This window comes from Terrapene carolina, unplaced genomic scaffold, assembly GCF_002925995.2.
Source record: "Terrapene carolina triunguis isolate 2854851 unplaced genomic scaffold, T_m_triunguis-2.0 Scaffold838, whole genome shotgun sequence".
Taxonomy (NCBI): domain Eukaryota; kingdom Metazoa; phylum Chordata; order Testudines; family Emydidae; genus Terrapene; species Terrapene triunguis.
The window spans coordinates 3,913,521-3,940,964 of NW_020665189.1; the positions used below are offsets into that span (position 1 = coordinate 3,913,521).

Below are 27,444 nucleotides of genomic sequence, written 5' to 3' on the forward strand. Positions count from 1 at the left end.
GCAGCATCATTAGTTGCCGGGCAGAGTCAGCCATGGAGGCAGCATCACTTTTTTCTATAATGAATATAAACAAGTCTAAATACCGAACACAATGATCTGATGCACACCTTGCAGCAATCCTGAACGTTTCAACTGCTCAGTCACTGAGGCCAAACGTCAACAAACTGACAGAACTGAAGCGTTGCCAGGTGTCTGGCAAACACTAAAAACTCTCTGGCAAGCGAAGAATTGTATAAAGTTGTTTGACAATTTTATTAATTCTAAGAAATTTGAAATAAAAAATACAATATAAACATTTTCTTTTCTGAACACCATCTTCAGTAACATTATTGGCCTGGTGGGAGGATGTGAGGACTTGCACTGGCCCTAAGGTAAATTGAGTTTGAGACCCCTGGTTAAAATGATACCTCACATGGCATACTTTGTACAAAACATAATTACAGTGGTGAATATGGGGGTTCCAGCATGGTACCTGGAGGTACAGAGTGTCACAGGTGCCCAGGAGGTGGAGTGAGGCTTGGTCATTTGCATGGCCCTACTCCCCCAGGGGTCTCCTATAGCTCTTTGGTATCTGGGGTCTTGGGCTGGCCCCAGCCCAGCAGTTCCATTGACAGCTCTGCTCTGGAATCCACACTCCTCCAGGGGTTTGAGCCCTGTGGATGCCACCCAGACTCTTACCCTTGCACACACAGCGAATTCCCCCTGCCAGCCCAGGGCTGGGCCCCAGCTGCACACAGGGGATTGCCCTCTAAGGTGGAGGCAGCACAAGGAAGGCTGGGCCTGTGGCAAAGGCAGGGGCATGAGCCCTACACGCCAGTACTTTAGCCCTAGCTCTGCCCCCCTGTTGCCCTCCACAAGTGATCACACATCAGGAGTCAAGCCCTAAAAATCACAATAGTACCTTAAAAATCATGAGCTACTAAAAATCATACTGGATTCTTATTTCCCTTTTCTTTATTGACTCTTTGGGGGTCTAATTTTCATGCTCTTTCCTCATCTTAAGGGCTAAAAGAAAGCTGAGAGTCTCATATAATCACTTGACTCCAGGAGCTGGGGCTCAAAAAAACAACAAATACAACCAGACTCAATGAAATCATAAGAAGTCACATCAGTGGGTTCCCCCAGGACATTGGGCAAATCACTGAATGTTGAAATTTGGAAGAGAAATTTTTGTGCCTTGATATCTCAGTGCTTCAGTTCTATTCCTTCCAGGTTCCAATCCTTCCCAGACTGGCTCTCATCTACTACCTCCTTCACTTCAGATTCCAGAACTCTCAGGGATGAGTTCCTGGGCACTCTCTGGCCTTGTAACCCTGTAAAAAGCCTTGGCTGTCCAGGCTTCTTAGCATTAACATTTCTTAACACATCAGTAGTCTAGTTATGGCAGATGAGACTCTAGCGCTATCCCAGAAGATGGACAAGCTTCACTCTCCCCCCTCCTTAGCTTAATGAGCTTTTGAAAGGCTGGGATGTTCTTTTGTAGTAGATTTAGACACAGAACCCAGGTTTGTGGTAAGAAAGAAGCAAGTCTTAGCTATATTGCTACACAGGCCCTGTGAAGGCATGTGCCTAATGTATGTGTGTGGTTGAGCAGTATGTCTGTAAAACAGACCTGATCCCACATACCCATTTTTACAGGGCCCTGGGAGCCACACAAATGAATTTCGTCTCATTAAATGAGGAAAGTGGGGCTAGAATGGTTGGCTCTGCCTTTCAAGCTGTGTTCTGCTACCCTACAGGGCTGTGTTCTGGCCCCGATTCCCAGCCGATGCTAGGCAAGTCACCGAAAGCTGAAGCTTTGGAGACACATGCTAGTTTTTGCCATGTGTGCTCTGTGCTTCAGTTCCCCTCCTAGTGCTCCTAGACCAGCACTTCTTCACTCACTCAGTTTCGGACATCCCAGCCTGTCCGGGGCTTCAGGTCCATGGACACATCTGGTCATTTGTATGGGAGGGTGGGGACCTGGCAAGGGGTGCAACTTTTCCCCCCCAGAGGAGAGTGAAGACTGATGATTAATAAGGGGCACCAAGGGCCTTTGCCAAAGACCAAACTCTCAGTGACTGGAGCCCAAACCCTCTTCAGCCCTAGGAAAGGGAGTGGGGTAGAGCAAGCACCCACAATCCAGCTACAGCCCAGGACCCAAACTCCCCCCAGCCCCTCCTCTGCCTCCTGGTGGGAAGATTTAGGGTGGTTTGCACTGACTCAGGACTGGCCTGAGATTAAGGAAAACACTGGAGAGGGACGGGAGCAGATGAATCAACTGAGCACCTGAGAACTCAGGTGCAGCCTGATCTCTTCCAGGTACAAACCATGGGGTGGAGGCCCTGTGCCCACAGAGCCTCTCTCCTTCAGTGGGAGATTCAGCAATTTTCAAGGGTGCAAAAGTCTGCTAAGTCCACAGCTGGAGGAAATAGGGAGCAGGTGAACCTAACAGCACTAACAACCCCCCTGGCTGGGATCTAGGGCATGGCACTAGGAGCACCATAATTTAGTCTTCATTTGGATCTACACCTTGCTAGTGACAACCAACAGCTCAGCAGCCCAGTATGCAGTGACCCCACTGAAAATAGTAGCAGAAGGCTGAGAAACACCCCAGGGAAAGGGAAAGAGTTAGAAAACATGAACTACCCCCTCCAAAAATGGGGTCTATCCCATTTTTGGTGGGGGTAGTTCATGTTTTCTAACTCTTTTCTAGGGAGTCGCTGAACTTTTAGGACCCTTCTCTTCCCTGGCAAGAAGCTGAGCTGCTTTTCGTGACCCAGTAAGGGCAGCATTTCCCTTCCTCCCATTGAACACAGAGGGCACTGGGATTTTCTCTGTCCTAGTGATGGGCACCATGAAAAAGGTTCAACTGACTGCTCAGAATGTAACTGTAGCCCAGGGGTCAGCAACCTTTCAGAAGTGGTGTGCCAAGTCTTCATTTATTCACTCTAAGGTTTCACGTGCCAGTAATAAATTCACGTTTTTAGAAGGTCTCTTTCTATAAGTCTATAATATATAACTAAACTATTGTTGTATGTAAAATAAATAAGGTTTTTAAAATATTGAAGAAGCTTCATTTAAAATTAAATTAAAATGCAGAGCTCCCCGGACCAGTGGCCAGGACCTGGGCAGTGAGTGCCACTGAAAATCAGCTCCAGTGCTGCCTTTGGCACACGTGCCATAGGTTGCCTACCCCTGCTGTAGACCATCAGTGGCCCAGCCAGGCTAAGATTAAATACCGCCACCACTGCGTTGACTCTTTGGACACCATAGTGAAAGCAGCATTTGCCTTGAGAGCCAGCCCCCAGCAGGGGATAAGCCCCTCCAGACATACTCTGCCTCCTTCTGTTTGAAAGGGGTGATGCACAGTGATTGTCCACAGGAGAGAGAAAAGGGAAGCAGAAGCCTTTCAAACATCCCACAGGCAGCCCCCCCACATCCTATCCATTCCAGCTGCAACCCAACAGGCCAAGCCCAAAGTGACACACAAAGCACAATTTTATTGCATCGACAAGGATTACAAATCACATGACGCAGCAGCAGAGACTCTGGAAGAAGGGGCACAGTATAGATGCACAGCCACCAGCAGTCCAGGGGCCCCAGGCTCCTCTAGACAGAGGAGAGCTCTCCCCCAAAGTGCATATGTACGCCCCCAAGCCCTGTTCTTTCCTGAGAGCAGAGAGCAAAGCAGCTTTGTGCCAGAGCCTGCGACAGGAATCAGAGCTGCAGAATTTTAATAGAAACGAAGTGTCCAGAAATCAAAGCCCCAAGGGCTCCAAGGATGAGAGACAGGAATTTGGCTGGGACGTCAGTACTTCGGTCTCTTCACCTCCACCCTGAAACCAGAGAAACATGAAGCCAGCTGTCAGACATCAATCAGCATGTCAGTGCGGCCCTGGGGCTCTAATCTGAGGCTTCCCCTCAACCTGTTTCCTTATGGAGAATGAACACTACCAGTGTATTCCCATAAGGTGCAGCAGTCTGGGAGAGCACCCCCCACGCCCAAACTGAAGCACCTACTTCCAGAAGAATGGCCATACTGGGTCAGACCAAAGGTCCATCTATCCCAGTATCCTGTCTACTGACAGTGGCCAATGCCAGGTGCCCCAGAGGGAGTGAACCTAACAAGTAATGATCAAGTGATCTCTCTCCTGCCATCCATCTCCACCCTCTGACAAACAGAGGCTAGGGACACCATTCCTTACCCATCCTAGCTAATAGCCATTAATGGACTTAACCTCCATGAATTTATCTAGTTCTCTTTTAAACCCTGTTATAGTCCTAGCCTTCACAACCTCCTCAGGCAAGGAGTTCCACAGATTGACCGTGCGCTGTGTGAAGAACTACTTCCTTTTATTTGTTTTAAATCTGCTGCCCGCTAATTTCATTTGGTGGCCCCTAGTTCTTATATTATGGGAACAAGTAAATAACTTTTTCTTATTCACTTTCTCCACACCACTCATGATTTTATATATCTCTCTCATATCCCCACTTAGTCTCCTCTTTTCCAAGCTGAAAAGTCCTAGCCTCTTTAATCTCTCCTCATATGGGACCCGTTCCAAACCCCTAATCATTTTAGTTGCCCTTTTCTAAACTTTTTCTAATGCCAGAATAACCTTTTTGAGATGAGATGACCACATCTGTACCCAGTATTCAAGATGTGGGCATACCATGGATTTATATAACGGCAATAAGATATTCTCCGTCTTATTCTCTATCCCTTTTTTAATGATTCCTAACATCCTGTTTGCTTTTTTGATTGCCACTGCACACTGTATGGACATCTTCAGAGAACTATCCACGATGACTCCAAGATCTCTTTCCTGATTAGTTGTAGCTAAATTAGCTCCCATCATATTGTATGTATAGTTGGGGTTATTTTTTCCAATGTGCATTACTTTACATTTATCCAGATTAAATTTCATTTGCCATTTTGTTGCCCAATCACTTAGTTTTGTGAGATCTTTTTGAAGTTCTTCACAGTCTGCTTTGGTCTTAACTATCCTGAGCAGTTTAGTATCATCTGCAAACTTTGCCACCTCACTGTTTACCCCTTTCTCCAGATCATTTATGAATTAGTTGAATAGGATTGGTCCTAGGACTGACCCTTGGGGAACACCACTAGTTACCCGTCTCCATTCTGAAAATTTACCATTTATTCCTATCCTTTGTTCCCTGTGTTTTAACCAGTTCTCAATCCATGAAAAGATCTTCCCTCTTATCCCATGACAACTTAATTTACGTAAGAGCCTTTGGTGAGGGACCTTGTCAAAGGCTTTCTGGAAATCTAAGGACACTATGTCCACTGGATCCCCCTTGTCCACATGTTTGTTGACCCCTTCAAAGAACTCTCATAGATTAGTAAGACATGATTTCCCTTTACAGAAACCATGTTGACTTTTGCCCAACAAGTTATGTTCTTCTATGTGTCTGACAATTTTATTCTTTTGTTTCAACTAATTTGTCTGGTGTGTAATTGCCGGGATAACCTTTACAGCCCTTTTAAAATACTGACGTTACATTAGCTATCTTTCAGTCACTGGCTACAGAAGCTGATTTAAAGGACAGGTTACAAACCATAGTTAATAGTTCCGCAATTTCACATTTGAGTTCTTTCAGAACTCTTGGGTAAATGCAGGGCCGGTGCAACCACTAGGCGGACTAGGCGGCTGCCTAGGGCGCCAAGTGGTTGGGGGCGCCAAAAAGCGGTGCCCCAAACATTTTTTTTAAACAGCGGAGCACAAGGCTGCCGCTGCTCTCAGCCTCCCGGCTCCAGAGGGGCTGCCCGCGGTGGGAGCAGCCGGCGGCCGAGCGGGGAAGGGGAGGGTCTAGCACTAGCAGCTGCGCCTTCTTCCCTGCGCCACGGGCCGAGCCGGGCTCCCCGCCGCCCCTGGGGCTCTCAGGGGCGGCGGCAGCAGGCTCGGGGGGGCTGGCTGCCTGTGCCACCGATGAGAGCTCCGTGGGCGGCGGAGGGCCCGCGGCACGGGGAAGAAGGCGCAGCTGCGCTCTGTTCTTTGGGCGGAGAAACTGGGTGTCTACTCCGCCTGGAAGGTACCTAGCCTGGCCGCAGGAAGTCACACAGGACCGCGGAGCGCTGCGGGGTGGGCAGGTCCAGTCCCTGGCCTGGGGAAATGGTGTATGTGGGAGCAACCTGGGCACCCCTCTCCCAGCCAGCGCCACCCCCCCCCCCAACACCCACCGACCAGCTACCTTCTCCCCTGTGCACCACCCGCCCCAACCCACCCTGTCCTGCCACTTTTGCCTCTGGGCAACCTCCACCCAGCAAGGCCCCCCGGCCAGCCAGCCATGGTCACCTTCACCCCTGCATCAACCTCGGGGACCCCCCCCCCACCTGCCATCTCCCTTCTGCCACTCCTCCCTTGTGCAAACTCCTCCGTGCCACCTTCACCCCCCTGCAACAACCCTGGGCACAGACACACCCCCACCTGCCAGCCCCTTGCAACAACCCCCTCCTGCCCACTTCTCCCTTGTGCCATTCCTTCCCTGCCACTGCACCCCCTGCAATGAGCCCCTTTTGCCTCTGTGCAATCTCTTCCCTGCCACTACACCCCAACCCCCTCCACCTCTTGGCCACCTCCACCCCCTGCAACAATCCCATGCACCCCCCTCTCTGCCACCTTCACCCCCTGAAAGAGCCCCCATATGACCCCCCTCTTTGCAGCCCCCCCCCCGCCCGTGCCCCCTGCACTTTGTGAACATCTGGGCCCCTGGGGGGAACTTGGCCGTAGGAAGGTGGGGGCTGGACATCGGGGGGTGGAAGTTTTGCCTAGGGCGCAAAATATCCTTGCACCGGCCCTGGGTAAATGCCATCTGGTCCCGGTGACTTGTTACTGTTAAGTTTATCAATTAATTCCAAAACCTCCCCTAGTGACACTTCAATCTGTGACAATTCCTCAGATTTGTCACCTACAAAGGACAGCTCAGGTTTGGCAATCTCCTTAACATCCTCAGCCGTGAAGACTGAAGCAAAGAATTCATTTAGTTTTTCTGCAATGACTTTATCGTCTTTAAGTGCTCCTTTTGTATCTCGATCGTCCAGGGGCCCCACTGGTTGTTTAGCAGGCTTCCTGCTTCTGATGTACTTAAAAGGTAATAACAAAATGTTTTTTGAGTTTTTGATTAGCTGTTCTTCAAACTCCTTTTTGGCATTTCTTATTACATTTTTATACTTAATTTCGCAGTGTTTATGCTCCTTTCTATTTACCTCACTAGGATCTGACTTCCACTTTTTAAAAGATGCCTTTTTATCTCTCACTGCTTTTACATGGTTGTTAAGCCACGGTGGCTCTTTTTTTAGCTCTTTTACTGTGTTTTTTAATTTGGCAGGCATCCTGCCTTCCAAAGCAAGGCAGCACTACTGAAGAGACAGTGTGTGTCTTGCTTGGTTCTCAAAGGCAAATACAAGCCGGAGGACCGGAGCTTGCAATGCAGGGAATAGCAGTGTACTGAAGGGTGCTCTGGCTTTCATAAGCCCACATCAGAACCGTGAGCCCAAGCTGTCCCTCAGTTTAACCCTGGTGCAAACTTGAGCCCAAACACAGCTTCTCTTTGGAGCTCCCCAAGGCTATGTGAAGAGTGGAGGGACTTAGCAGTACAGCCCCTAAGAGAGCCCTTCACGCCAGGCTGGGTCAGGCATTAGAGATACGATGATGCCATAGAAGGATCTGGGGAGATAACCTCTCCTCCATTTCTGATCCTGCTAGCTCAGAGCCTCTCAGATTCCTAGGCTGGCTCAGCATGCTTGTGCTCAGGGCATTTAAGAAGAACATACCTCTGGGGGTGGAGGAGACAGCCCAGCCCAGGAGAGTAACAATTGAAAGATGGAGTCTTGACCCACGTCCCAGAGGACGTGTCCATGATGGCAGCTTTCTCCTGAGGGCTGTGGGGGCTAAGCCGTCTGGGAAAGTTCTCGTGGATGGGGAGTGAGCTGCAAGGGAGAATTGGGCTGGGAAGGGTTGGAGAGTTTAATGCTATCACTTGGAATGGGTTTCTTCAGTACACAGAGCCTAGCGCTGGGGAGAGGCCTGTGGGACACCGTAATAAAATAGCTGGCTCCCTGGTTGGTAGTCTCTCATAGATGAAGACTGTGGGGATCGCAGAGCCTCAGCCCCTCCTCCATCCAGTCCTGCTGTCCCCTGTGCTGGGGACAAAGGCTGGCACGGCCCCAGTGCGGGCGCTGCAGCACTCTCCAGCAGCAAAGTCACATTAATGAAGAGGAGATTCCACTCACCCGTCAGCCTCCAACTTCTTCCTTTTCTCAATGATCTGCAGAGAAAGCACAAAGACCATGTTGCAACATGAGAGCAACACAAGCTGCCCAGAGACCTGTGGCAGGGGGCTCTCCCTACCCACAGTGAAAGGTGAAGGCTCCATAGGGGAGGGAGCTAGTTTGCAGGTTCTTTGGCCTGGTAAGGGTGGAGCAGGAGCTAGGGCTTCCGAGCTGCAAGATCCGCTCAGGGACAATTCTGTTCAACCAAACCAATTTGTACTGGTGGGAAGAGGGAGTGGTTGAGGCCAGAGGAATGAAGTCAGGTCCCCACTCCTGGACAACACCGGAGACAGCTCAACCAACCCCAGAACCCAAGGGATCCTTCCTCTGGGTGCTAACTGTTCAAGTCCTAGACAAACAGCACCCCCAGCAGGGAAACAGCTCTGTCCTGCCCCCAGACTCTCACCGCACTGATCTTCTTCCACTGCCGGTCCAGCTCGGCCTTGTCATTGGTCTCCTTGAAACGGCGTGTTTTACGGCCCTCTGACATCTTGATTCCGTACTGGAAAGCCGCTCTGGGGTGAAGAGGTGAACAGAGGGAAGCTCAGGTGTGGAGGACAACTCGGCAGGTGGCTGCAGACCAGCCAGGCTGCCTGTATTACTGGGCCAGATTAGGGTTTCATCTCCACTGGGCCAGGTAGGAATCTCCTGAGGGGTACTGCCAAGGGACCATCCTCCCCAAGGGACCTAGGCAGCAGCTGTGCACCATCACCCACTCTGCTCTCTCCACCCTGGTGGGGTCCCTTCCCCCCCCACCCAACTTCTGGGGGAGCACCAGACTTACTTGGGCAGAGCCTCTTTGTTGTTCATATACTCGCTGTACTCCTCCTGCGTGTCAAAGTCCCAGCGGCCCAGAGGCCCCTTCTTGTTACCCTGCAGCAGGAGAAAGGGGCTTAGGTGCTCATCAAAGGAAGCTGGCTGATCTTCCCCATGCAGATCGCAGGCCCAGGGGAGACGAACAGGCTTGGGGATCTTATTCCAAACCAAGCCAGGCTCGAGCAGAGAGCAGTCTGATCTCCCCCCCTTGGCGGGGAGACATAGTTCTGGGAGCTCCTGGATACCATCTCTGAGAAGGTCATAGCTCCACAAGGGAGATGCTTCCATGAGCATGCCCAGAACTAGAGAGAGCTGGTACGAGATGCCAGTCACTGCATCCATGGGGTTTTCCTCCCCCCAGCTCTCAGAGGCAGCAGAAAGGCAAGTCTTTAGATGGATTCTCTAATTTATCTTTGCTTGCTGGCTAGTCCCTGCTCACCCACCTCCTTTGAAACAGGAAGTCCTGAAGGCAGACAGGATGCAAGGGCCTGGCTCCAGTCTTGGCCAGTGAGCAAAGCTAAGAGGAGTGAAGAGCCAGGGAGCCAAGCAGCCACAATCCAACTAGAATCCCTCCCCCAGTCATTCATTGAGCACCAGATGGCAGGTAATTTTCACCCTCCTCTCCCCCATAGCAAACAGGCCAGAAAGATCCAGCTGCAGGGCAGAGAGAACAAGCACTTTCATCTATCTGAGAAACACAGTTATTTTGTGGAGCCAGGAGTCCATGTCCAGACCCACCCTGCACAGATTCTGTCCCAGGGCTCCTTTGAGCTTCTGTTTTACACCAGCCTCATGAGCTGGCTTTAAAAGCGTGCTGGGAATACCTGATCCATTTTGCTGTAGTCCACCTCTTCATCACTGTCCACAGCCATGTCGTCCATGCTGAAAGGGGAGGGGGAGAGTCAGCTGGGGCACTGGCTGAGACCCTGCAGCACACACAGTTCAACCAAAGGTACTCAGGTACTCTCTGTTCTGGCAATGCAGGACTCGCTGTCATCTGGCCCAGGGAGCTGCCCAGCTAAAGTCAGATGTACATAATCTGCTCCCTCCAGCAAGCTGAGCGCTCACAGCCAGCCTGCAGGGCGCTCTCCAAGCAGGGCCAGGCAAGTGCCTCTCTGGGCTCCTCAGCTCTGACCAACCCCCCCCCCCGGCTGCCTGGGAAGCAGCTGCACAGTGACCCCCTGCCCCCAGTGAGCGGAGAGCCCTTACGTGGCAGGGTAGCACTCAGCGTAGCTGTTCGACATCCCAAAGAAATCGCCCAACTGCTTCTTATCTTCAGGCTTCTTTAATGTGTCACGTGTTAAAGAAAATGCAGCACGGAGACAGTGTCTGACAGAAGCAGGGAGGGGGCATAGGAACTGGCTGCACAGGTGGAGCCAATGTGGGGACTATGCAGGGCAAGGCACAGACCGGGTGGGCAATGGAGGAGGCTGAGATGGTCAGCGGAGCCCCTTCTCTGGTGGGATGCACCAGGCGATGGCTCATGGTTTGGACCCAACATACCACAAGGGACACAGTATTCAGATGGCTTTTCCCACCCAGCTCTCCTCTCCCAACAGCAAAGTGTGTGTGTGTGTGAGAGAGACCCCCTGTGGAAGGAGGGACATGCCGGGGGGAGAGGAGTCTTCCTGCAGCACAGATGCCCAGACACACCAGCAGGCTGCCAGTGAGAGAAGCCCAGAGGCAGGCTGGTTGATGTGTGAGCATAAAGGATATGATTCTGCTCCCTCCCAGCCAGCTGCTCCAGCGAACTTCTCATTGATGGATTTAATCAGCTCCTTGGCTGAGCCTGGCCCTGGTGGCAAGAGAAAAGCTGTTAGACTCCACTCTAACCAGGACACCAAGCTGGGGTACAGTTCCTCGTCTGCAACATACACAGGGCTGGCCGGAAACCTCTCACATGAGAGCAAGACATAACACCCACATAGTTACCATGATCAAATATCAGGGGGTAGCCGTGTTAGTCTGTACCTACAAAAACAACAAGGAGTCTGGTGGCACCTTAAAGACTAACGGATTTATTTGGGCATAAGCTTTCGTGGGTAAAAACCTCACTTCTTCAGATGCAGAAGAAGTGAGGTTTTTACCCACGAAAGCTTATGCCCAAATAAATCCGTTAGTCTTTAAGGTGCCACCAGACTCCTTGTTGTTACCATGATCAAAGCCGCTTCTCAACAGCATCTGGGAGAGGCACTGCCCCCTTCTGGTAGCTAATGGAATAAAGTGCATGACCCAGAGATCATCCACCAGGGACAGGGCCTGGGGACTAATGGGGACGAGGAGACCCACAAAGGAGGAAAGAAACCTGACCCAGAGTAAACAGCTTGTAGGGTAAAGGTCAGTCCAGGCAGGGCCCATTGAGTCCCTGGCCTTCCTGCTGAGTCCTGCCAACTAGTGCCAGCGGGATGGGGCCCCTGTTCAACCAGGGGCTAAACTGAGACCCACCTGGCCAGCCATGACCCAGTGGGAATGAATTTCAGGCACTGGCAGCCCCAAATGGATGCACACCAGTGCCCTAGGATGAATGGCTCTTTATCCCATTTCCAATCCCCGGGAGCAAGATGGGCCCCCACTATTTTATAGCAACATTAGAGGCTTCAGGAGCTAAAGCAGAACCCTATTGGCCTGGACTGGCAGTGTCAGGAGCTCTGCTTGCCATGCAGCCAGTAGGATTAGGAGGTCTCTGCTGCAGGCTGGAATTCAGTCCCATCTGCCTTATGCCACACAAACACAGCAACTCACCTTTGTCAATATCCAGGGGCTGAAAAGGGAAGGAAAGAAGAGAATGTTACTATGGTGGGCCAGAAAACAACTGAAAATGACAGTGCTCCTGAACCCCGCGTCTGAGCGCCCAATCCTGCCCCCAAGCAGCACAAGCAATGCTGGTTTGAGCCTTCAGTGCGTGAGAGTAAAAAGCTCCTTCCGGTCCTGTTTTCCAAGGCAATTGCAGGAGGATAGAGGTGCCCAGCCTTCCCACCGATCAGCTGATCAGCAAGACTCTGTCCACGTCAGAGATCACTCTGGAGACATCGGAGGATGGTCACACACCGAAAGGCAAAAAGTTACAGGTGCAGCAGCAGTAACATCCCCCTCCAATTAGCACTCCGATCCCACTGTGAGCTTGTAGGGCAGTAGATGACCCAGCCACATTCCTGCCCCAAAGAGCAGGCAACCTCCTCCTAGGTGCTGGGGCAATTCAAAACTGCAGGGTCTCATTCTGAACTCAGTTCCACCGGGGCTGACCAGAGTGCAGTCAGTATGGATTTCCCACAGTGCATCACAGGTCAGAATACAGCCCACACACTACTATAACTCTGAAAGAGCCTTACTACTGACCTGGAGCTAGCATCCCCCACCCCTCCCTCAGGAAGTCTCCATCACAGAACAGATTCTGGACAAGATGCTGGATCTGTTCCCGCGCGGCATGGGGAGATGGAGAGCAGGATACCCAGGGCTCCCTCTTCTCCTGGGAGGGTGTATTCTCATTGCAGCATGAGGAGCCAGCAGAAGATGCAGGTGTTGGTATGACTCTCCTATGCCATATCCCCATTTTGGAACAGAGAGGCGCAGTATAAAATCCCCTCTGCTCCGTGATAACCCCAGCCCATTTGAGGGGACCTTCTTTAACTCACCTCGTCATCAGCTTTGGGTTTCTCAAAGTAGCTGTGTCTCTTCTTCTCCTCTTCCCGTTCCCGCTCTCTCTCTCGCTCCCGCTCTCTCTCTCTCTCTCGCTCCCTCTCCCGGTCTCGCTCCCTCTCCCGGTCTCGCTCCCTCTCCCGGTACCTCTCTCGCTCCTTCTCCCGTGGCACCTTCGCCGCGGATGGCACGTAGTCACCAATATCTTCAAAGATACTGCAGGTGAAATGGACATTATAATTACCACTGGTGTTGCGGAAAAGGCCAACAGATCAGCCCCTCAGAGCTGGAGGCTAATCAGTAACAAGCAGCATGAATCCAGAGAAGACTACAGCATCGGAGAAGTCCCAGCCAGCTGCATCCCTATGCTCATCTAGCACACATTTTTCTCCACTGAAAACAAGAGCTTTCTGCTCTGCAGCTCCTGCTATCTGCACTGGCCTCCCTTTGTGCAGACGCTCCAGCCATTTCAAATTTCAACCAAAAACATCTCCTCTCCCTTGTCTGGGCCTTTTCATCTCTCTCCCTAAAGGGAATTGGGGGGGGGGGGAAATCTCCATTCTAAAGCCCGGTGTAAAGAAGTACTGGGCCAAACAGAGCCCCTAGGCTCCCCCTAATTCCCCAAACGAACCCAACAGCTACCCCCAGAAGCACCAGGCAACTTCCTGATTCCCAAATCCCTTAGTGTGAGCAGTCAAGAGAAAGCCCAGAGGACAGTCCCTCATCCCAGAGGAGGTTACTTACTTCATATCAGCCTCAGGGGGTTTCTTCTCATCCAGCTTTCCTGCGGGCAGAAGGCAGCAGTCAGTTAAGTCAGCACACTTCTGACCTGCTTTCTCTGCGTCCCATGCCCTGCCCAACCAACTGAAGTGCACACAAGAGGGGCTTGTGCTATCACCACAGAGCTTCTGAGCAGGGCTCCAAGATGCTCCCAGAGCCTCCCATACTAGCCTCCAGCAGGCCCCGGGCTATATATACAGTCCTTTGCAGGCAGAGCTGCCTCCAGACAGCTTTCCCTCCCCCTCCTGCATCGCTGGGGATGGGAAATAACCAGTTTCTCTTCAACCCGAAAGGAGATGAAACCAAGAAAGGCACAGTGCAACCCCCATTTAGAGCCTGCACTTTTAGATTAGCCAGGATCTGCCAGGATCCATCACTTCATTCCTAAAAACCCTGTCCCCCCAAATCCATCCCATCATGGGCCACAGGAGCCCCACCCCCTGATTCCATCCCACAAGGCGATGGAAATCCAGCCCTGCTAGGATACACACAGCTCCCTTCACTCCTTTGTAATTTCACTAAGATCAAGCCGCAGTTTGTGGCTGACCAAAGCCCAGCCAATAACTTTTCTAGCTACGATGTTGCATCCCACCAGAGAAGGGGCTCCGCTGACCATCTCAGCCCCCTCCATTGCGCACCCGGTCTGTGCCCTGCATATTCCCCACATTGGCTCTATCTGTGCAGCCAGTTCCTATGGCCCCTTCCTGCTTCTGTCAGACACTGTCTCCTTGATGTTTCCTCCCCTCAGGGCTACCTTTGTCCTTCTTCTTGAGCTTCTTGTTGCGGGTCCCCTGCCTCAGGTAGGAGAGGATCTGAGTCAGCTTGCTGATGACAATGTCGTTTGTGGTCAGTGTGGTCTGTGCCTGGAAGAGAAAGCGCCGAGAGAAGGAATGATTCCCCAGAAAGAGAACCCCTGAGAATTGCAGCCCGTCCGTGAGGCAGGACTCTGAGCAGCTATGCTCCTGCTGAGCTAGAACCAGTGCTATCAGACAGTGCAGTAAGAAGACCAGGACGGCCTAGGCAGTTACCTCCATGGTGGGGCAGTCAGCTTTGCTCCGGATCAGGGTGGTTGGGATATCTGTGTCTGCGTACTCGTCATCCAGATCGACTACATAGGCCATCCGCCCCGGCAGGTACAGCTCGTTCCGCTCATATGCCTTTGTCTTGAACAGTATGCGGTAGATGTTCCGACCTGGGGAAGAGAGGGAAGCGTAAAACAAAGTGGCTCAGGAGAAGAGGAAACCAAAATACCCAAACGTCTATTGACTGCAAGAGCTAAACTATCCCTGCACTCAGAGGCTCCAGAATCTCACTCACAGCCTCTCTCCTGAGAGCCCCAACCGATCGGCCAGCTCCTCACCAATCCACGGAGTCCTCCACAACTCCCCAACCAATTTGCTAGGCTTCCTCTCCACCAAACCCAGGGCATGATCCTCAGCCATGCACCAAGCCCCTTCCTAGTCTCTGCACAACCAGCGTAACACACCCAAGTGGCCACATGGACACATTCATACCCAAACGAGTCTTGAATTCTATTTTATTTTCAGGATCTTCATCTTTTCTGAAAAGAAAACAAAGTATTAGAAGAATGGCCGTTTCCATTCCTGCTCCAGCCCCTGCGGAGCTGGCTGCACTGTGCTCAAAGGAGGACTCAGCCTTCTCGCACTCACTTGGTTTCCTTCTGGGGTTTCTCCATCAGCTCCTCCTCTTCCTTCTCTTTGCTGGCAATCTCAGCACGCACCTGATCAGAACAACAAAACGGACGGAAAGGGAAAATGCTGTCAAAATGCTACCCCTGCTACAGCTGCTCATTGGAACCAGAAGAGAGGCATCCAGCCCTTTTCCCTGGGCTCCAACACCTTCAGTGGAACCGCCAGTGCTCTGCCCCAGCCTCACGCAGGACAACTCCAACCAAGAAACTGGCTGAACGGGTGCAGAGTAGAACTTGACCGTGCTATTTCCCTGTGTGCTCCACTAGCTAGACTGGAGCAAGGGATTGCGAGAGAGAATTCCTGGGTTCTAGTCCTGGTTCAGCCACTGCATCATTATGTAGACTTGAGTAATTTGTGACTTGGTTTTCCCATGTAAGCTGGGGATAATATTTGTTTACTGCACTGAGGGGTGGAGGCAGGGCCATCCTTAGGGAGGGGTGGGGTCTGGGACATTAGAAACTCAGCGCCTATCTCCCGGGGGGGTGCTCACCCCCGGCTCCACCCAGGCCCTGCCCCCACTCCACCCCTTCCCCCAAGGCTCCACCCCCACCCCACCTCTTCCCGTTCTCACCCCTTCCTACCCCGCCTCTTCCCCGCCCAGTTCTGCCTCCTCCCCCAAGCACGCTGTCCCCTCACTCCTCTCCCGCAGCGCCTCCTGATGCCGCAAAACAGTTGATCCACGGCAGGTGGTAGGCCTTGGGAGGGAGGGGGAGGTGCTGATTGGTGGAGCCCGCCGGCAGGCAAGAAGTGCTGGGGTTCTGATAGGGGGGCTCCTCCTCGCCCCACCCCCCCCACGCCCTCCTGCCCCTCACCCCCATTCGCCTCCTCACCCCACTTGCCTGCCTCCCCTCCCGTGGGGCCCCCCAAAGCATGGGGCACAGGGCGTTCGCCCCAATTCACCGTACCCAAGGGACGGCTCTGGGTGGAAGTCAATGGCTTAGCTCGCAGAAAAGTACACTGCTACTCAGAAGGAAAACCCTATTGATGTATTATCTGCACTCACCTTCTGCAGCAGTGCAAAATCCAGACCCTTCACCAAGTGAGTGTGCTCCATGTCACCACCCAAGAACTTGGATTCCTGGATCAGCTGTCGCCTTTTCTCAGCCGCTGACTTATCCCTGTGCAATGAGAAGGGAGCATGTTACACAAGCTCTGCTCTGGGCTGGAGCTCCCTGACAATGCCTGGACACAAGCTAACTTACGCTTCTGCAGTGGGTCCCACTGCCCTGTAGTTGGCAGTCGTGCTAATAAGCTCCGTTTCCTCGTAGTCTTTGTTGACTCCGTCTCTTCTCTCCTTGGCTCGATCCCTGTATTTCTCAGCCAGCTCCCTCTCTCGTTCAATCTCCTGCTGCCGCAGCTTTGCATAATAGCTGGGGGCAGAAAAAGGGAGAAACGTTTGAGCTACTGGATTAAAATAGTGACCAGGCAACACCACCAGTCTGTTCCCATTCCCACAGCACTGCCCTGCGTGGGCCACTGCCTCCATCCACCTCCGCTTCAATTCTCAGCTATGCTTTTAGCTGCTCTGCCTCAGCTGGCACAGCTCCCTTCTCCATGGTCCCCTAAAGTCCCAACTCTCCAGACTCCAGCATGTAGAAAATACTGCTGCCTTCCTTCAGCCATGTAGCCCCATCCTCAGACACCTCCAGTGGCTCCCCATTAATTTGAAGATGCTTGATTTAAAAAACCCTTAATGGACTTGCTGCAGACTCTCTTAGACCTTGTCTCTCTCTACTGCCCTTCTCACTCCTTCTGCTCATCTGGCACTGGCCTCATCTGTCTCTTTCCAGAATCTCTTCACTGTAGGTGCAATAGTTTTCTCCTCAGCAGCAACACTTGTCCAGGACAGTCTTCCTGTAATTCTCAGCTCCAACGGTCCTATGTCCTCACATCTCAGTGGAAGACAAAACAACTTTTCTTCCTCTCTTACCACTCTTCATATTTTTACCTCTACAGCATTTGGGGACACAGTTTGTATGGCAAATGGTAAACAAATAACATTATAATATCAAGATATTGCTGAGGAACAGAGTAGCTTTAACAGTGAAGAACCCACTCTGCACAGTCAAACGGTGTAAATGCACCATAATGAGTTCAATACTTGAAAGAAAATGCTGAATGGGGCGAATACTTCCATATTGTCCTAACTCACCCCCACAGAGGGCAGTCATGTCAGGTGCTCTCCCCTAACATCCTCCCAGGGGCAAGCTAAGCAATCTGTGGCACCATCCTACTGCTCCCCGGTGCAATCACTTTGTTGGTTGTGAAAAGTGACAACCTCCCTATCAGAGTGCTTCTAACATCATTTGGTTCCTTTGCCATTAGTTCAGAGCCCACTGATATTCCAGGCCACTTAGGGTCCCTTTCTGCATTCTAAACAAAGGGCAGCTGCTGGCTGACAGGTGAAGGTGGCTTCTGCTACAGCACATTCTCCATTTACCTCTTCTTCTTCCTCCTGCGAGCAGCTGGATCTTCATCTTCATTGTACTCCCGGGGCATCCTGGAGAGAACAGAAAAACCAGAGTCATCACAAACAGCAGACACCCACAAAACAGGAACAGGAGGGACTAGAGGCGACAGTCACACAGGGACCTGGGCTTGAGAGGTCTAACACTTAGATGTCCAAAGCTAGGTATATTTGGAGCAGGGTAGTAGATTTCTGCCCGATAGGACACCTAACTTAGTTGTACCAACAGGGAGGGAGAAAGTGAAAGGGCTCAACATGAGAACCAAAGACAAACCTTGGGGTTCCCATGCATGTTTTAATAAGTCTATTGCATCCATGCTCTCATTCATGATGTTCCTGATTTTACTAGTTCCCCCCAATGCATATACAACATACAGAGCAAGTTAGTCAGTCAGTACTGGAGTGCAGGGAAGAGAGAGTAAGATGTACAATAGCTGATTGAGACAGATGAGTTCACATTCGGTCAAAGAGCGGTGAAAGATTAATGAAATCTACTTACTCATGATGGCGAGATTTGGAGGGGGGCGCGGATGTTGGCGCAGCCCGCGGGGTCATAAGAAGCTTTCGGAAGTCTTCATTGGTCAGCTTGGACCTAGGAGGCGGAAGAATCATGTTTCATTGTAACAGTGATAACGAGACCATCACACACTCCTGCTGAGAGCAGTTTTGTCTTTATTTTTCCCTGCATGTGCTTGGCCACATTGTGACATTGCAGCCTGCACTGGATTGCCCATATTCACCTGAGTTTCACAATGTTCAAACTGGAAATAAGATGCACATTTTTAAACAGTGAGGATAACTTATCCAGGGATACGGTACGTTCTCCATCACTTGGAATTTTAAATCAAGATTAGATGTCTTTCTAAAAGATACACCCTAGTTCAGCTACAAGTGATTGGGCTTGGGCACACTGGAGAAATCTATTATCTGCATTATGCAGCACATCACACTAGATGAGCATAATGGTCCCTTTCTCGCCTTGAAATCTATTAACTGGTGCCAAGAGATTGACTGCAGCACAGAAACAGTATCCAAATCCTTCCTCCCCACAGTACACCATATTGTGCCCACTACCTTTCCATTTGAAGGAAACAGAGAGCAAAAGCTTTTATACTCACTGATTGAAGGAGTGGGAATCATCCACCTCATGGCCATCTGGGGCCAGAGGGTTGGAGAACGGTTCACCTTGGAGAAGGAAAAAGAGAGCTGGTTAGAGCCTATCAATCTGTACACTGTGCTGCCAAGCCCAAACCTATACCAGGCCCTGCATCTTAGACGACAGACGACTCAAAATCAGATTTCAGTGAGCAGCAAACAGAAAATTAGATTTCACACACACACACCCCTCCCAATAAAATAAGCTTATGCCACATACCTGTGTGACAGATTCTCCCTTCACAGAGCACATCAATACACAACTGACATTTTTAGCCTAGTCATCTGATGAAGTGGGTTATAGCCCAGGAAAGCTTATGCCGAAATAAATATGTTAATCTCTAGGGTGCCATAAGGACTCCTTGTTGTTTTTGCTGATACAGACTAACAGCTACCCCTCTGAAACCTTAGCCTAGTCAGTTACTGAACAGTGCTCTGTTATGACCCTTTGATCCTTATAACCTGGCATCAGTTTAAGAGGAGTCGGAATACTAATGCTCTGGAATCACTCTCAGTCACTTTGAGGTGGGAAGGCACTTTTATACAGGAATGTTATTTGTCGTTAGCAGTCTCACAGATGGTTACATTAGAGAATTCAGAACTACAAAAGGAGCATCCCTCACTGATCAATAGCATCATCTCTCACAAGGCAATGGAGAGAAGTTATGTTAAACAACAAAGCCCCAAAGGCCCAGTGAAGGAGTAAAATTCTTGGGTTATGGGGAAAATACCCAGGATATTGACTTTTACCCAGCACCTAAAAAAACACCAAAGGAAAGCCAGCCCTATTTTGGAGTGAAGATTCTGTGATCCTCCAGCTAGCCCCAACAGGAAATAAATGCAGGAGAAGCATTTGCCATTGTCTATCATCTCCTTAACTGTGAGAGTATGTCTATAATAAAGCCGCTATAGCAGCACTGTACGACGCTGCAGCTGTGCCGCTGTAGGGTAGACACTTCCTACGTGGATGGAAGGGGTATCTCCATTGACATAGTTATTCCCTCTCTCCAGAGGTGGTAGCTAGGTCGAAGGATGACTCCTTCCATCGATCTAGCTGTGGCTACACTAGGGGTTAGATCGACCTAATGGTTGTGCTCAGGGTGCAAAATTTTTCACAGCCCTAAGCACTGTAGATAGGTCGATCCCATTTTTAAGAATAATGTTTAATCCTGGGGAGTACCTCATCGCTGGGCCCCGTGAGCACTACGGGAAGTGGGGAAGAGCTGTTTCAGTGCCTGCCCAATGCAAACACCCTGTAGCATCCCGACATCGACCCCCCAACACACACACGCTCGCTCCAGGTGGGCGCTCACAGGCAGCTCCACCGCCGGCCCGGCAGCACCGCGAGTAGCTAGTTTTGAACAGTCTCTGAGTGACTTCCCTGCCGGGGCGAGAGCTCCGGGTCCGCGCTGGGGCAGGGAGGGGACCCTGCACTCCACAGACCGGCGGGGGCCGCCCCAAGAGGGGAGGACGGAGCCTGACAGTGCCCCTCCCTCGGCTCTCGGGCCCAACACTCACTGTCTCGCTCCGGCATCTTCCCCGCACAACCGACGCCACCACAGAACCAACCGAGACCCTCTACTTCCCACAATGCTCCGCGCGCGATCTATCCACAATGCCCCGCGCAGGGAGCAGAGCGGAACGAAACTGAAGCCCCGCCCCCAGTCTGCCCGCACAGCCGCCTGCGGATTGGCTGATGAGGTTCGAAGCGTGTTTTGATTGGCTGAGTCCCGTATCATGCTTCAGGCTTCCCCTTCCTGCCGGCTATGGGATTGGCTAGGAAGGAGGCAGAACACTGGGAAGATGGCGGCAGCCGCGGCTGTGCGGAGTATCGGGAGCGGTCTGGGCCGGAGCCTCAAGGAGCTTCGGATCCACCTGTGTCAGCGCTCGCCGGGCAGCCAGGGCACCAGGTGCGGGGCACCTCGGGAGGGCTGGGCGGGGGCCGAGATCCTTGGACAGGCAGCAGCGCCTCCCTCCCGATGGGACACTGGGGATCTCCTAGTTACCGTCATCATCGTCCTCGCGTCGGTATAGTGTGAAAAACGGCTCTTTGTCTTAATTTGCTGAGCATGCTTAGTAGCATCTGCTGAAGCCATTGCCCTTCACCCTGCCCTTACTTGGCCTCAGATTCTGCGGAGTGCTTTTTACAGGGCCAAAGGGGGCAAATCGGAGGACGGGGGAGCAGAGGGTGGAAATTGACTGGTCGGGGGGTTCAAGCAGTTGGAGGCAGGGTTAAGATAAGGGCTGAAGGGCAAAATGGCGGGGGGAGCAGGGGCAGAGGGGGTAACAGTTACTGGACTTAGACAATAGTGTTTGCAAAAATGGGGAGGGGGGCAGAGGGGCTTTTTCATTTCCCCTCCCACAGGACAGTACATCTCAGCATGGGCTTCCCAGGGCTGGGTTCTTAAAGGCACAGGCATCCCAATGCCTAGTCACAGCAGCTCCTAACCTATTGAGGTGCTGCAGGAGACTTGATTCAGTGAAATATTTTACATATACCCCTTCAGAAACAAGAATCCCTTATCAGTGCATCTGATTGCATAAAGTCTCATAGCAATTCACAAATTTGTCTTATCTGCTGCTGGGATTCCCTGAATTACTCTTAGTGCTTCACCATTTACCTTTGTTATTGTGCAGATGCAGGTCATTGAGCTATTTAATTTATATTTTAATAATACTCATTGAAAATATGTATAAGTAAGTACTTGCTAGTAGTTTTAGCAATGACATCTGTGTTTCAATCTCCCTGGACACTCAATAACAGACTTAAAAGTGGCTATTCCCCAACAAAAAACCCTTCAAAAATAGACTTAAATGAGAAACTGCGGAGTTGGAATTAATTTGCAAACTTGCCACCATCAAATTAGGCCTCAATAAAGACTGGGGTGGCTGGGTTACTACAAAAAGTAATTTTCCCTCTGTTGATACTCGCACCTTCTTGTCAACTGTTGGGAATAGGCCACATCCACCCTGATTGAATTGGCTTCGTTAGCACAGACCCCCACTTGGTAAGGCAACTCCCATCTTTTCATGTGCTGTATATTTATATCTGCCTACTGTATTTTTCAATCCATGCATCTGATGAAGTGGGTTATAGCCCATGAAAGCTTATGCCCAAATAAATTCGTTAGTCTCTAAGGATCCACAAGGACTCCTTGGTCTGTATCAGCAAAAACAACAACCCGGCTACCCCTCTGAAACCTGTGTTTCTAGTATTGCACTGGCTATGTTTTGCTAGCACAGTAAATGAAGCTGCAAAATAAATGATGTTTAAATGACCTCCTTCAATTAAGAGGTAATTAATACATATGTACACCAGGCAGGGTCATTTGGAAGCCGAAGACTTTATGCTTCCATCCCACATCACTGAAGTTCTAGCAAATTGGGACAAGTCAGAAAGTAAGGACAACCTCACTTATCAGTAACTGCTACTGGTTAGAATTTGCTATCCCTGTTCCAGTAGCAGATTGTCAGATAGCAGTCTAATATCAGTAACTGCTAGTGGTAGCAAATTAAGACAGATAGCAGTTTTTCACACTACACTGGCAGGGAGCAGGACCCCAGTGTGCTCAGTGCTGCACGGCCCCCTCAAAGAGACGGGCCCCTGCCCCACGGATCTTAGTCATAAACCAGGAGACACCGGGCGGATCGAGACAGACAGGGGAGCACATGGCAGCAGGGAGACAATGGGCAGCCACACGTCCGGTGAGATGTCTGGAACCACCCTGAAAACTGGGACCTGATCGTCCCTGATCAGCTGCAGTTGGGTTCTGCCTAGTTGACCATATTTTCCAAAGGGAAAACGGGACACTGCATGGGGCTAGCCCGAGGGCTTCTGCGTCCCCTGCATGGGGTTGGCCCAAACTGCCGGCCCAAGTCCTGCCCCTCTTCCCCGCATGGGGCTGGCCTGAACTGCTCGCTCGAGCCCTGTCTGCCTCTCACCTGAGCCCTGCCTCCTCCCCTCCGCGGGCCTGGCATCCCTGCTCACCCTCCTCGGCTCTCCACTTTGACAAAATGTGCATTTGTCCCTTCTGCTCTTTCCAACTTGATCAGCTAGCAAGAGCAAATGGGACAAAATGTCCACTTTTGCCAGAAAAGTTGGGACGGCCGGAACAGGGTTTAAAAAAGGGACTGTCCCGTCCAAAACGGGACGTTTGGTCACCCCACACCGATACCCTGACAGGGAAGGTAATTGAGATGGTGAGGGTGGCAAAGACTGATTGGGCAGTACTTGTAATCTACAGGTTTCCTCTCAACCTTCAGTCTGCCTCAGCCTTGGCATTGCACGGAAACTCCCCATGGTGGTAAATCACTTCTCTCTGCCAATAATCAAAGACAGGACCCTAAATATGACTGTATCAGACCAAGTGAGTGTTCTTGCTAGTCCACAATCTCTTTTTTGGCAGTGGCTAGTACTGGAGATTGCAGAGTGAGGTGCAGGTACCCCAAAGCGGGCAGTTATGGAACAACCTGCCCATGGGGCAGTTTCCTCCTCCGAGGGCATTGCTGGTGAGTTGCAGTATAGTCACTGTGGGGATGACACATAAGTTGACTTTTTACATTTGACTTGTAATAGTACAGTTGTTCAGCTTTCCCAAAGGCTGGCTGAGTGAGCCAGAGTGGACGTCATATCTCAAATAAACTAATAGTGATTACTTGCTACTGCAAAGCATCACTTGATTGGATTTTACTGGAGAGATGGTTCCGGGCTGTGTGCAATTTGGACAGCACCCCTATGAATTGTGGGGGTGATGCATGTATAGATCAGGGGCTGGGGGTTGAGCTCACGCTCCCTAGACTTATTGACTCCTGCGTATATTGTAAGGCCTATTTTTCTAGGCTTGTCCTTAGGGTAGGGATTGTATCTAGGGAGCTGTTTATTGACTGACACTAGCTCAGCTAAGTGAGAGTAACTAGATCTTTTTTTTTCTGTTATTAATGTGCCTAAAGCCTATAAACCTCCAAGACTCCTAATAACTGCAGTAATAATGGCATGCTCACTTAGGACAGGGAGGGTGATGTCATGGAGATGGGGCTTGGTGTGAATGTAGGTGAGAGGCCTGTCTAGGTGCCCTGGGTGGACACCGTGTCCTGTAGGTGCTCTGATAGTAATATGGGTCAGTGGTTAAAAGATGCTCCTGGACCGCATGGACTGATGTGTTGGTAAATGTTTAAATCTCAGCGAAAGGCTGTGTTGTTTTGAGTCTCCCCTTTCACAGCTTCCACCCTGCAAGAGGGAGGTATGTACAAATTGCTTCTCTGAGCAATTTCCACACCTTCCTGCTTGAGTCCCACTGTATATGCCAGAAGGAATTCTCCAGGCACTGTTGTGATAGGGGACTGTTCACTCAGGCTGAGGTCAAAGGGCAATACTGTTTGTGACTTGATTCAAGCATAAAGTAGAATGGAGATCCTGTGTAAGAACACTACTAGTATAACTGTTGTTTTTTTGACATGTCCTGTTTCTCTGTAACACTTGTCCTACGCTTCACGTAGCCCTGGTGAGGTCCACAGGACTGCTGAGCTGTGCAAGAGGGAGCAGAGCTGGGGTGAAATTGGTGTACAGACAAGATGTTCATTACTGTACCCTTCCGTAGACAGTGGTCCTCTCTACTGCCTGCTTCCAGAGGCTGTTGATGCTTTGGAAGGGCCAGGTGCATATAACACTTCTGAGACCCCAGTAGAGAAAACTACTTATTCTCTTTAGTTTGACATAATTGTACTTGGAAATGACACAGAGCTTTAATTAGCTCTGTTTTTGACAGAGACTTCATTGAACAGCACTACGTGACTCTGAAGAAGGCAAACCCGGATTTCCCCATCCTGATTCGGGAGTGCTCTGATGTGCAGCCTAAGCTCTGGGCTCGATACGGTGAGTTGGGAAGGAGCCCTAGTCAATGTCATTAGCTCCGAGTTTGACAAGAACACTGGGGTCTGTATCAAACTAGAAATTCAGCAATAAACTGCTCACAATCCAGGAAAGAGCAGTGCAAATTACACATCAAGGAGGAGTTTCCATATGTGGAGAGATGAGGCTAGGACCTGCTTGGTTTGGGAAAGGGCAAAAAAAAAAAAAAAAAGAGGCACTGTACAAAATAAAGGCTAAAAACTGCCTAATGGAAGTCTGAGACATGAACTCGTTAGGAAGTTCAGAAATCGGGGTACTTGCAGTGGTGCTCTGCCCTACCAGTTCAACTGCTTAAACAGTGATTCTGAATGGTGTGTGTATGTGTCTATGCATCTGCACAGTGGGGCTAAGTGAACTTTGTGGTGTGAATCTTTAAAGGGATAGTCAATTTGAAAATTACAAGTCCACCTTAAAACTTTGTACCTACTGTTGTTACCCCATCTAAAATTCCTGTAACAAAGCTGGATATTTTTTGCTAGGTTTCTATTTTTTCCCCCCCGTTTTACTTGTTTGTGTAATTGGTTTCATTGTTTCCCTAGTCTATAGTAATTATCCCTAGCTAGACAGATCCTTATAAACACCAAGCGAACAGGAAAAACTTTCCACTTCTTAAAGGAATGTTTTAAAAAGCATTCAGGACATACTGTCTAAACAGGGCTCTATCAGAAAGTAAGTTTAAAAAAAATTAGTAAATAAAAAATAAAATTGGGTGACCCTGTTAACACTAGAATGCTCTGTCTGATGCAGAAGTGTCTCTGTGAAGCCTTAAATGTAATGGTAGCCTGTGAAATGAACAGATTTTTCCTTTTTTTAAAAAAAAGTGTTTAAATGAGTAAAATGTGCTGCACACTCACAATAGACAGACTTCTCCCCGTGTAGCTAAACTGGAAGAGTGGTCTGTTGCTTTAAATGCACAGAGTTGTTACGCAGACACAAACATGCTTGACTGCAGGCTGAATGTTTGCAACAGAAAATTCTTGCCTTGGGCTCACGCTATGGGCAGGAACCTGAACTCCGAAACCCAGCGAAGCAGGGAGAGTCTCCAGCCTGGGTAAGAACTTCCTTGCTGCTATTTTTAGCCCTCTGGTGCAAACTTGAATCAGATGAGCCAGGCTTTGAGACTAGCTGCCACAGGGTTTTGGATTTTGCTGTGTAGCTGTCCCCTTTGTAGCTATATTTGCAAAAAGCTAGCGAGGCTCACAACTACAGCTCTTGAACCAAAGTGGAAATCTCATATGGCGCAAACCAGCTATAGCAATTTCAAGCTTAAACTGACCCACTGAGGATTAGCCATGAACTCTGGTTGGAGTTTTAAAAAAAATAATTAGTGGTGGAATCAGAAGCATAAAGAAGGCCAGTTAATTACACAGACTTATTCTCTTACTAAACCATGAGAATGGGGGGATTCTGAAGACTACCACAGGAAATGCTGCTTTTCTGATTTGGGACATTTAGTTAGTGTGCAGAACTCTGTTATGATGGAGGCTCCTTGAGAACCGAGAAGAAGAGCTGCAGTGCCAAATGGCAGTCAGTGCAGTAACCAATCTTTTCAAACAGCTTTTCCCCAAGCCTTAGTCAGGACTCTGAGATGAACAGGCTGCAGATAAAAATGAAAACGCAAGTCTGCTCTGCCTTCAATACAAGTGTCCCTCACAGCTTGGTAGTAGGCTGTCTCTTCCTTGCTTCTGGGGACTAGCCAGTGAGACAATCTGCATAGCCATTCGTGGGGGTGGGGCTGACTTACAAGGAAAGTGGGCTAAACATGCAGAGTTCAGATGAGCAAAAACTAGAAGGGAGGGAAAAAATCTGCATATGTTTTGAAGAGTGTGAACACCAAGGAGGAAGAGGAGGGTTATAACTAAGAAACAGAAAGGGGAACACTTAAGCTGAGTCTGGGAAAGGCTCTTTACAGAGAGGTTATGAGATAATCTAAAGGAAAGAGTGGAAGCCCCATGCTATAGAACACTCGAGTTGGGTATCTGACTGGTCTAAAAATAACTGGTCAAATATTTTAGAGCCCTAATTTGTTAGAACAGTAACAAAAGAGTAAGACTATGGTCTGCAATAGGCTTTGCCTTAGCCACTTATGCCTAACTACAAAAAACAATGTACTTAACTGAGTTATTTTAACTCAGATAAATGGAAAACACAATGAAATTAAGTTTAAAAAATGAAGGAATGGCTCCATCATGCAGTCACAAAAGTCAGCCGTCACCTACATCAGGTATTCCTGTTGGAATATTTCACCATGGTCAAATAATAGGGGGTCAATTGACCAGCTTGTCAAAACCTACACTTATGAGACTGGCCAAGGCACTAGGGAATAAATCCAGCACTGCCTCTCCTGGGGGAAGGGGACAAGGTGGCCTCTTCATCTAATTCTCTCTCTCTCTCTTCCCCCCCCCCCCCCCACCCAGAGTTCGGCAGAGAGAGTTGCGTGCCACTGAATAATCTCAATGTGGATCAAGTGGCCAAGGCCCTGGAGAATGTTGTTCACAGCAAAACATGAAGACAAAGAGAACTGAACCTGCATGTGCTGGAGCCCTTGCCTGAATGGGTTTAATGGAGAAGCTGTATATCTGTAATTGTAACTTATTAATCGCATATAAAAGCATGTCTGACAAAGTGCTCTGAGAGTCTGTTCTAAAAGAGATGCTAAGCTGGGAGGTAGCTCCTCATCCTCCCACATACGGTGGGG

At 50.0% G+C, this 27,444-nt stretch overlaps 2 protein-coding genes across 2 annotated transcripts; one reads left to right on the top strand and one right to left on the bottom strand.

The window, feature by feature from the left end:
* Positions 1-3,332: 3,332 nt before the first annotated feature.
* Positions 3,333-20,431, bottom strand: IK (IK cytokine). Its single transcript, XM_026660876.2, has 20 exons — positions 20,357-20,431; positions 18,802-18,868; positions 18,183-18,275; positions 17,657-17,716; positions 16,419-16,586; positions 16,220-16,334; positions 15,175-15,245; positions 15,019-15,065; positions 14,533-14,696; positions 14,259-14,367; positions 13,469-13,508; positions 12,721-12,940; positions 11,831-11,849; positions 10,805-10,883; positions 10,298-10,378; positions 9,913-9,970; positions 9,057-9,145; positions 8,679-8,787; positions 8,234-8,268; positions 3,333-3,818 (listed from the first exon to the last, which is right to left on the bottom strand). Exons 1-20 carry the CDS (start codon positions 20,370-20,372, stop codon positions 3,791-3,793), a joined length of 1,668 nt encoding a protein of 555 aa, XP_026516661.1. The 5' UTR covers positions 20,373-20,431; the 3' UTR covers positions 3,333-3,790.
* Positions 20,432-20,626: 195 nt separating this feature from the next.
* On the top strand, positions 20,627-27,372 carry NDUFA2 (NADH:ubiquinone oxidoreductase subunit A2). Its single transcript, XM_024193968.2, has 3 exons — positions 20,627-20,748; positions 24,604-24,710; positions 27,164-27,372. The coding sequence occupies exons 1-3, from the start codon at positions 20,642-20,644 to the stop codon at positions 27,253-27,255; spliced, it is 306 nt and encodes a 101-aa protein (XP_024049736.1). The 5' UTR covers positions 20,627-20,641; the 3' UTR covers positions 27,256-27,372.
* The last annotated feature ends 72 nt before the right edge of the window (positions 27,373-27,444 follow it).